Genomic DNA, 11,144 nt, shown 5'->3' on the forward strand with positions numbered 1-11,144 from the left:
GACAGGTAGGCTAAACTGAGACGTCGGATGAGTGGATGCTCGGGTCTCAGAACCGTGCGAGTCAGAGCTTAAATCTCGACCCGTGACAAGTAGTATCAGAGCCAGTCTTATACCGTTCAATCTACGCCAAACACCTCGAAGGAGGTTGGCAGGATGGCCAGCCTCTGTGACGAGGGCGTCACAAGGTTGGACCTCGAGGGACGTAAGCAGGATGGCAACTTCTGTAGGCATCATGAAATTGGGTGGGAGAGAATATTACGGACCTAAGGAGGAGTCATGAATCTCACATTGAACATAAAAAAAGAGTCATTGTGGTGTAAAAGGGTTCACATCATCTCTTCTCTTTTGTAGGACAAAATCGTGAGGCCAAAGGGTCAAAAGCGGATAATATCTCACAAGAGTTAAGGGTCTAAACCATGGCAGGTAGACGACAAAACCGTGAGGTCAAGGGGACGCAATACCTCATAAGGATATAAATCGTGACAGATAGACTAATCTGAGATGCTCGGATTTTGGAACTGCACTATCGACCCGTGACACATGCACTAACATTGAGAAAAAAGAGAGACCGGCAAGGGTCAAAGGGGTTGAGCCCATCACGTGCATTAGCCCAGGCTTGGCTCGATTATTAGGTGCCTGGTCAATCACAGTTACTGGCTTTTATGGCTGCTCAGCTCCTGGTTGCTCATCTCCCAAACGCATGCGAGCTAGGCATCCGACGATCTATTTTCAGGGTCCCCCGGGGAAGCTAAACAATAAAAGAAAAAGGCGAAGCTAGGGAGGGGCAGGGAGAGAAGAATATCATTTATATGATGATTTATAGTAGGAACTGGAAAGTGGAAACGGCCGATGATAAACAATTATATAAATAATATCGCTATCGTTTTCAAAGCAGTACAAATAAATGATATCTTTTGTCGATGTGATACTTAAAAATGTAAATACTACATTAACATTAGTAAATTATTCGAGTTCGATTTGAATAAAATTCGAATTTGATTCGATTATTATCGAGTCGAGTTCAAGTTCAAGTAGTTCGATTCATTGATTGAGTCGAATTCGAATATTTTTATATTCGGTTCGAACAGTCGCGAGTGTAATCGAATTTTTATATTTAAATATATTTTTATTATTTTAATTAATAAAATATCTCGAACTCAAATATAAATAATTAAATTTTTGTTGAATATAAAAGTTAATTTTTTTTTTTACATGTTGATCGAGTCTAATCGAACAAGTTCGAGTGATTCGATTTTTATCTCGAGTCGAGCTTGAATAAAAAAAATAAAATTTAATTGAATTCGAATTGAGTTTCGAATTTCAAATTTTGAATTGAACTCGAGATTAATACTGTATTTATTCAAATTCAATTGATTATACTCTTAATGATACTAGGATGTAATGTCAAAACGAGTGAGTTTGGCCTTTCTCTTTAGTGGTTTTCGGGCGCAAAAGTCCTTTTGCTATAAGTTGTAAGGTGTGAAATTATTATTGTCTTTGATTTGGGAAAGCAAAACCCAAAACCAAATCAAATTAACCTAAAGCGATGGACTCATGCATGGAAATCCTTACCTGCCTAGAAGAGAAAGAGCAGCTAAATATATATATAGCTTGCAAGTAATGCTTTTCGCTTGGAACTTGGAAAGAGCCATATGATTTTGATTTTAAAATTTTTCTTTTTTTTTTTAAATAAAATTTTCATGGTAGCCACCGAACTCCACAAACAAGCTACGGCGTCAGGAAAATTTCACGTGATCAGTTTCAATTTCCAATATTTTCTAAAATGACAAGTCAATTTAGGTTACCATATGTCGCAGTTAAGTCAATGATCGTAGCCGGTTTCGCCTTATAAATTAAGATGTTTATGGGTATAAAAAAATTTTAAACATTTTAAAAGAAAATTTTTATTGTATAAAGGAATTTTTCATAAATATTTTTTTCTTTCATCAAATTAATAAATTAATCGATAAAATTAATAATATCGATATATTATATATTTTATAAATGAATATTTAAAAAATAATCCTAAATACGTCACTTTTCAAAGGAGTAAAAATTACCAAAATCAACTGCACAATTTCACCTTTCGGTTTTCAGGTTAAGAGAAGCAATTGTCCTAAAAAATAATTAATTATAATGCCTTCAACTCAGTTTTGGCATGATATCAGATTCGCTTCAATTTGTTGCATGCCATTTATAAAAGCCATTCCTCTCACACTTTGGTGTAATTTAGCACGACGAACATGCACTAACACTTAGAAAAAAGAGAGACCCGCGAGGGGTCAAAGGGGTTGAGCCCATCACGCGCATTGGCCCAGGCTTGGCTCGATTATTCGGTGCCTGGTCAATCATGCTTAATGGCTTTTATGGCTGCTCAGCTCCTGGTTCCTCATCGCCCAAACGCGTGCGAACTAGGCATCCGACGATCTATTTTCAGGGTCCCCCAGGGAAGAGCATGTGAGTCTCAAAAGTAGATATCAAGAACGTTGTCACTTGGTGGGAATGTGAATGCATACATATAAGTGTTCAAATTTTGAGAAAATAAAATTAATAAAAAAAGAAGAAATATAATTTTGAGGCATAAAAATATTATTTTAAAAGTAATTATATATATAAAATATAACAAAATTTTAAAACTCTCTAAATCAAAATCAGTAAAATTAATTATATAAAAAGATCTATTTATAATAGACAATTAATATTACATTTCTCTTTAAAAAATTATGACAATTTATATATGAACAATTATAAATTTTTAAAAAATTATAATAATTTATATAATCACGTTTGTCTGTTCAAACGAGTTTATTCAGAATAAATATAATATTATTTTATTTTATTTCAAAATTTTAATTAATAAAAGATTAAAAAATAAATCTTTTTATTAAATAAGCCTAAGTGCTTAATTTTTTACTTTTAAAATTGTTTGACACTAAGAAAATTTCTAATAAACCCAAATAACATGGTTCATTTTAACACTTAGACTTGTTACTTAAACAATACAATTAGTTTCTTTTAAACTACATACAAATGATTTTTCTATTCAATATGAGATATATTAAATTCTAAACTATCAACATAAAATTCGGACACTAGCGTCCAGCATAATTTTATGTAAAAAAAGATTTTTCTGCAATTGTTGTCTTTCTGTTTAACCAACGAGCCTCATAACATGAACTTTTGGTTTTGTTCCTGTTTTATCATGCAACTTTTTTTTTAAAATTTTATTTAATGCACATTTATTTAGAGCAACATGAGAAACTACTAATATGTATTTGAAAATTAAAACTCTAATCATAGACATTTGATTTAATAATTAATGCACTTTTTTTCTTCCTTAAAAAATTTGATTTGGAAGATCAAATACCCATCTCCTGAACTCTGAATCAATCTTCTAAATTGGGCTTTGTGCAAAGTCATTGCAGTTGCCCTTGTTCAGGGCAGAGAAAAAATGTTGGACCATACGTATCACTAGAACTTTTTGGGCTTGTCCATGCAAGAAATCTTTCTTCTGCTTCTAGTTGGTGGTTCACTTGGAATCCGAGTGGCACTACTTTAAAACAAGACTCTGCAAAATAATTTTGTTTTTCACATCATAGTTTTCCATATGATCTATTTGAAGTACAATCTAACCCCAGACTGCGATTCATATGAGAAACCCCTGGCATAGAGGCTAAACACATGATATACTATTTAACTTGAATCTTGGATTTTCCTTTTTTCCGAACTCTTTTGGGTAGATAATTATAAGGAATTAATTTTGTTTATTCTTTTTTCTTTCATTTTCACAATTCCCCTTCCTCCTTAAGCCAATTAGAAGCCATAGGGCAACATCCCTCCAATGGATCTTGCGAATTCTTCCCATAATTGCTGTGCTTCTTCATCTTTATCCAACATGGTGCATAAAATCGCCTGTAGATGTCCAAGGAAAGAAAAAAAAAATGCAAGAAACCATCATCGTCAGGTCAACTTTTTCTTTGAGAATATTGCGATAGCTTGCAAAGAAAAAAAATGAGACTGCAAAAGGGTATGAATTGGAAAATACTGGAAACTAGCCAGCTGAAGTTCTGATATATATGAAAGGTCTAAAAATACTGGAAAACTCAAGAATATTACTAAATTTTTCTATTTAATGATAAGGGATTTTTTTATTTTGCTCATCTCCTCTTCAAATCGATTTAAGTAAATTTATATCAATCTTAATAAATTTATGAAAAATTATCTTCTCACAATTTTCAAATGGATTTGAACTCAAATAACAAAAAAGGAGCACATTCTTTTTGCTACTTCAATCAACCATCCCTGATGTAAGAGTTACACGTGATAAAAGGAAGTGAGCTCTGGCATTCATCTAGAGGGTTTTTTTTTTTTTTTTCCTTTTATCACGGATTCTCTAGAGAACTTTGATGATTTTGTGATTACATGAGAAATCTTATATCATAAAGTTATGAAAAAAGTAATCAAAGAAAATTTCTTCAGCTGACCCCAGGAGAAGGTAAGGAATAATTAAAGTTTTTCCTTGAGCTTCAGCTGATTCCAAGAATATATATAGGGGGATTTCTTTGCCTATCAAACAAGCCAGAAATCAAGATAATTTTATTTTACCTCCTCACATCGCTACATCTTCTATTTATTCTCTCCAAATTTCCTTTCAGTTTTGATTTATAGTATATCCATCACCTAATTAGAAAAAAAAAAAAAAAACATATTTCCATCACAAAAGGTTAGGTCTCTCTCATGGCAAACCCGGCTAAAAAGATCAATACAGAGACTAAATATAGAACAATAGCTTTGGCAGCAACACCCTTTATCATCATTGGCGGTATTTGCATTGGTTTTGGGTGGAGATATGTGAGTCGTGCTTGGAATAGGAAGCCAAAGCACAGTGTCTCAAGGTCCATGTCCCTTGCAGCCCTCCATGGAGGTAATCTAGCTTTGGAGAGATTGGTTGATTATCAAAATTATAGGGGCCAGGCAAAAGACATGGATGCTGATATAAAAGAGCTGGAAACTCTATTAGGAAAAGAACAACCTCCTTTCAAGGAACTTCAGGTTTGACACCTCTATTATGTATATGCTCGATGATTATTATAAATTTTGCGTGAGATATTGAGTTCAAATATGCTCTCTGCATTTGATATGAAAGGGTGTTCTTGCGAGGCTGGAAATGAGCAGAAGAGAAGATGAAGCAATAAAAGTGCTAAAAAAAGCATTGAAAAGGGCCAAAAAGGAGAAGAAATCACATGAAGCTTATGAAATTGAAATGTTGCTTGCAGAAATGTACATCTACAAGGTTTATTTCTTAATTTCTTGACTTCAATTCTGCTAGTATAATTTGTTTCAATATTCCATTTTTGCACCACTTTGATTGAAATTTCTCTGTAGGGAGATGTTCAAAAGGCTTTGAAGTGCAAATGCTTGGTAGAAGATGTTCAAAGGGTTCCTGATGCTAGACGTCCTCTTTATAAGGTGATATAATTGGCAGATCAATTCAGTTTTTTTTTTTTTTCCTTTTTGGTTCTTAGCTCTTGAAATTTAAGTGATTTACTGTTTTCATGTCAGAATAAGTCAATTTTAATGTGAATATTATTTCCTAGGCTATTATTTACTTGATGGAGCAGAAAGAAAAAGAAGCAAAAGAAAATTGGAAAACCTTTAAAGACATTCAGCACCAGACAATCCAAGACGAGGAGTTCATTCAGTTTCAGAATGCTACCAATGTGCTCAAACAAGATATAGATGCTGCAACACAAGTTAGAAAACAGTAAGTCTAGCTACCAGGAATCGCATCACTCAATAAGCAATACTGATATTTTTGCCCCTGTTTCTTACAGTAGTTTAAAATTTTGGGTTTGCAATATTTTCTGTTCTGAGTGGTGGAAGGGAAGTCATACAAAGAAAATTATACAAATCTATTATACATGATAATACTTGAATTTGGATTATAAGATCTTCAAAGACAATTAGTGATCAAGTATGTAATATTATTAATATTAGTTAATATTTCAAATTTAAAAGAATACAATTTTATTTGAATGGACAATAAGATTTATTTTGATAAGATTGAAAATAATAATAAAAATTATTATAACTGTAATCGACAAAAAAATATTATAATTACAATTAAAAAATTTAATTAAATATTTATATTAAATGAATTTTATTAAAATTAACATTTAAATTTAATTAATGATGTAATGAACTTAATTGCACTTTAACGAGAATCCAAACTTAGCCTAAAAATAAAACACAACTGGCTTTTTTTAAAAACTCTCCCACTCTCCTTCCAAAAAGGCAAAAGCGACTACATGTAGGGACTCTTGGGTTGTTATAAGGAACGAATTGAAACGAACATGGCATTAAAGCAAATAGCAACTCACAGAGAAGGGGCTGAGGTCTACCATGGGGCGGCTCTTTGCAAACAAAAAACGCAGGAGCTCCTCTACGAGTTTCGTCTGCCCAAAGGGTTGATGCCTTATAACAATCTCGTGGAGGTCGGCTACAATCGGACCATGGTGTTCATTTGAAACAGCAAAAGACCTTCAAGTATTGGTTCAAGGTCCTTGGAGCAGCCCGTATGGACCCAAGATGACGGCTCTTCTTTAGGATCGTCGGATGCGCAGGTTGACAGGTGTCAAAAGCAAGGAGATGATGATTTGGATTACTCTTTTTGATAATTCTGTAGATGATACCGATCCTAGCAATATCACTTTTGCTAGTCCCTTTATTTTCTAGGATTTGTTGTTAAATAAATTTATGCATGTATATATTTATTTATTTATTTATGCATAAATAAATGGTTTTAATTTTAATATAATACTACATAAAGAATGAAAATTAAATCATACAAAATGTGTCACTCTTTAATAATTAAAAATTAAAATACAAAACTACCCTTTTAAACTCTCGCACTCTCCCCCAAACGTGCTTATATAAAAGGACTCTTGGAGCGTTAGAATTGCATGCCCAGTTTTCCAGAACGAACATGGCATTACAACAAATAGCAACTCGCCAAGAAGAGGCTGAGATCTACCATTAGATCTACTAGTTTTTATTAATAAATAATTAAATTTATTTATTTATTTATTATATTAAATTAATAAAATTATTTTTATAATTTTTAATAACAAATAAATTAAAAAGATAAATTTGTTTTTACAACTCAACTTTGAAGGACAAAAAGATTAAAAAAAACAAATAAAACAGCCACGGTGAATGGTGGTGGATGACTGGAACAAAATCCCTCAATGATTAATCGATGATATTCGCGTCATAACATGAACACCCAAACGGGTTTTCAATCAGTTTGTCCATCTTATCGTGCAAACCGCACCCCATCAGGGATTTGGTTGATTCTAAATGCTCGCTAAGTCACCTCGTTGTGAAGGGCTTAACGTTATTATTTGGTGAGAGAGTGAGAGTGGCATCGAGGGTCTCGAATGATGGAGGGTCATTACTACTTCTTAAACTCCTATTCAAGATCTATTGAAGGAAGAATCATTTCATGATTTTTTGTGTGTGTCTGTTTACATAATATATATACATATATATATTTATTGATAAATTTATTAATTTTGTAAAAAATAATTCAAAAAATATTTGAAAATATCAAGTATAATTTTTTTAAAATTTTATTTTTAATCTTTAAATGTATTCATGAATTAACTCCAAGGAAAGAATGAATTATCATTCATTGGTGTCTCTCAATAACGAGGCTAAGACCTCTTTCTCAATGGTGTTTTGGTTCCAATGAAAGCTTTATGGAAAGAGAATGAATCAACACGGTACTAGCCATGGTCGCCGGGCCCTAAAATCTACCAACCTTGACAGTCTAAACCACACCCTAACCATTAGTAACAAATCCTTAAAGTAATGTTTGGATAAATATTAATAAAAAAAAAGTTTTTTAAAAGAAAAGAAAAGATATATGTATCTCTTATTTGGATAATTAAAATTAATAAAAAAAAAATTTCTAACAATCATTATTTGGATAAATAATGAAAAAAAATGATTCATTATAATAATTTTTTCTAATTATAACTTTTCATTTATTGTGATTTTAAAGCACTCATGGATCATGATATGTTTGTTATCTTGTATGATCTCACAATTATTGTTATATCAATGATTTTTAATCAAGTGAAATAAAAATATATTTTACGAACATGCATTGATAAATTTTTTAACCACTGCTAAAATTTCAGCATACTATCACTTAAACGATGTATTCATATAAAAACTATTAAATATAAAAAATGCAATAACATAAAAACATTACATCTCATAAACCCAAAAAATATGTTTATTCATATTCAATCATTCATCAAAATTAAATCACAAAAAAGTTATAAAAATTTTTATATTAGAAGAAACATGTAAAATTTACTTAAAAAAAAAAAGATGGCTTTGAAAAAATTATAAGAAGATTGTGATATAGTTTTTTTTAATTAGATTTTTAATATTAATAAAATGATAGATATAATAGTCTTTTTTATAAAAATAAAATTTTTTCAACTTTCATTTCCTTAGCTTTTCCTTCAAATTGAAGTATTAAAAAAGTGAGGATTACAAGAGAAATTAAAGATTATTGAGTTTATATATCTTTTCTTTCTTTTAAATTAAAAGTTTATCCAAATAAAAGAAATATTTTTCTATTTCCATTGCTTTCTTTTATTTTATTTTCCTTTCTTTCCCTTCTTCTCAATCCAATCATAAAGTAAGATTTCATTTAAATAAATAACAAGATTAATGTTGGTAATATTAAAAAAAAATAATTACTATAATTTTGATTAAAAATTTATTAAAATTGTGATTAAAAATAATAATAATAATAAATTTATACTAAATAAATTTTATTAAAATGAATATTTAAATTCAATTACATCACATAAAAAATATGATAGATTCCGTTAACTCGTCTTAAATAAAGTAGCCACCGTTAACTACTAATTAATAACTAGGGTTAGATCGACGTGTTAGCTAGCTTAGCCGCCTATATCGTAGCAGAGTGGGGAAATTCGGCTACCAAACTTTACCATAACAACTCAATTTGCAGCACATGTACACAGCAACCAGAATGTACCGGAGCGATTTTACTTGGAGCAAAACTCTGCATGGTCCTCCTAACAATAGATTTTGCATTCAAACAATACCTACCAGAATATTAAATCCATAGGATTTAGACCTGCAAATTCTAATTTCAGTGACATAAACATTGCACGCCGAGGTGCTTCAATCATAGTGATTTACCAGCTGAAAAGGGTTAAGAAAGTACAAGAAACCACTTCATTGGATCAAAATTGACTGATATGCATGTTCATGTATAATTGCTTGGATAATGACAGTCATATGAATGATAAAGGCTATTATGAAATATAAACCTCTTAACCTTCTTCCAGCTCTGTTGAAAGAAAAAAAAAAAAAAAAAAAACTTAAAAGTCATAGCTAGCTAATTAGGCTAGGCTTCCGTTTCTTCATACTGGATTAGGCTAATGGAGGACACAATACAAACTAGATGGCTTGGCCATTCTCCACCTAACATCCTAAACCATTTCTGGACACTTGTATACTATTAAAAAATATATGTAGACTGGGATCTTCATTATAAACGAAATTCAGAGCCTTGTCCAAAACAAAACTACATAAATACCGTTATCACAACCATTTTTCACAAGAAAACTCAGACCTTAAAATGGCAACACAACTCATTGAGAGTCACAAAGAGAATGCTGAGATTTACTATGGAGAAGATGTTTGCCAGCTAAAATCTTTAGAGCTGCTAGAGGAGATCTCTCTCCCCAAAGGCATCTTACCTGTGGAAATTGTGGAGTTTGGACGAAAACGATCAACTGGGTTTGTCTGGATGAAGCTGAAGAAAAAGAAAGAGCACAAATTCAAGCAAATTAATAAGTTGGTCTCGTATAATACTGAGATCACCTTTTTTGCCGAGAAGGGTGGTGTTAAGAAAGTAACAGGCGTCAAGAGTAAGGAGCTGTTCTTTTGGGTTAGCATTTCTGACATATTCATCGAAGATCCTTCTTCTGGCAAGATTTTCTTTGCTATTCCCAGTGGCATCAGAGCACATTTCCCTATCTCAGCTTTTGAGCTAGAAGAGGACAAGGATGATCACAAGAATAATAGTAGTACCAACTCAAAGCATACAATCTAGAATTCTCAAAAAAGTTATGTATTTAGGAGGGAGAGCTTCGATCACTTTACTCTTTTCATTTCATTTTATGTGCCTGGTTGCTAAATAAAAGTTCCTAGTAAAATTCCAATAGTTTTACTCTTTTCATTTCATTTTATGCGTCTTTCTTCGGCAAAAATAATAGTACCAATTTCAAATTTCACTTCATGGTCTAAAATCAATCTTTGAGTTCCTTTACTTAATCATTACATGAAAACGAAATTTTAGCGATTGCTTTTTAGTAACGTTTTTAAATAAATGTTACAAAATTTCATGTTTTTATAAAGTTAACGGTATTTTTTTTATAAAACATTATTAAATTTTTATATGACGATATTTGAATTTAAAAACATCATTAAAAATATATTTTTATGACGTTTATTGATCTAAACGTTGCTATATACTTTAGCTAAAAATGCCTTAAACAATCTCATTTAATTTTTTGTAAATAATTATTTAAGGTATTTTTTGGTAAATCCTCCTTCCAAATTTTTTTAAGATTATTTAAGATATTTTTGACCAAAAATATCTTGAATAACTTTATTCAATTTTTTATAAGGAATTATTCAAGATGTTTTTTGGTCAAAAATGCCTTGAATAATTCACAAAAAAATGGAAGGAGATTATTCAAGGTGTTTTTGTTCAGGAACGCTTTGAATAATCTAAAAAAAAAATTGGAGGGGATTTTTAAAGGTATTTTTGCCTAAAAATGCATTGAATAACCACATTTAATTTTTTGTATGGGATTATTCAAGGTATTTTTTGCCAAAAAACGCCTTGAATAATCCAAAGAAAAATGGAAGGGGATGTAGACACCAATTTTTTTTTGGATTTTAGTTGAATCTTGTTTTAACATTCTTTTGGTCCATTGGGTTCTTAAACCCAAGTTCAATTTTGATTCAACTGGGCTTTAAGTTTGATTTTGATTCCGTTAGGCTTTAGGCCCAATTTGATTCAA

At 31.2% G+C, this 11,144-nt stretch overlaps 2 protein-coding genes across 2 annotated transcripts; both read left to right on the forward strand.

Moving 5' to 3' along the window:
- The first annotated feature begins 4,572 nt into the window (after window positions 1-4,572).
- On the forward strand, window positions 4,573-6,031 carry LOC149517656 (uncharacterized). The gene is made up of 4 exons (XM_089765142.1): window positions 4,573-5,052; window positions 5,147-5,293; window positions 5,386-5,469; window positions 5,598-6,031. The coding sequence occupies exons 1-4, from the start codon at window positions 4,738-4,740 to the stop codon at window positions 5,766-5,768; spliced, it is 717 nt and encodes a 238-aa protein (XP_089621268.1). The 5' UTR covers window positions 4,573-4,737; the 3' UTR covers window positions 5,769-6,031.
- Window positions 6,032-9,442: 3,411 nt separating this feature from the next.
- Window positions 9,443-10,299, forward strand: LOC111278453 (uncharacterized). The gene has a single exon (XM_022865078.2). The coding sequence runs from the start codon at window positions 9,692-9,694 to the stop codon at window positions 10,166-10,168; it is 477 nt and encodes a 158-aa protein (XP_022720813.2). The 5' UTR covers window positions 9,443-9,691; the 3' UTR covers window positions 10,169-10,299.
- The last annotated feature ends 845 nt before the right edge of the window (window positions 10,300-11,144 follow it).

The sequence above is a fragment of the Durio zibethinus genome, chromosome 8 (assembly GCF_047325235.1).
Source record: "Durio zibethinus cultivar Kanyao isolate XHJ-2024 chromosome 8, ASM4732523v1, whole genome shotgun sequence".
NCBI classification, from domain to species: domain Eukaryota; kingdom Viridiplantae; phylum Streptophyta; class Magnoliopsida; order Malvales; family Malvaceae; genus Durio; species Durio zibethinus.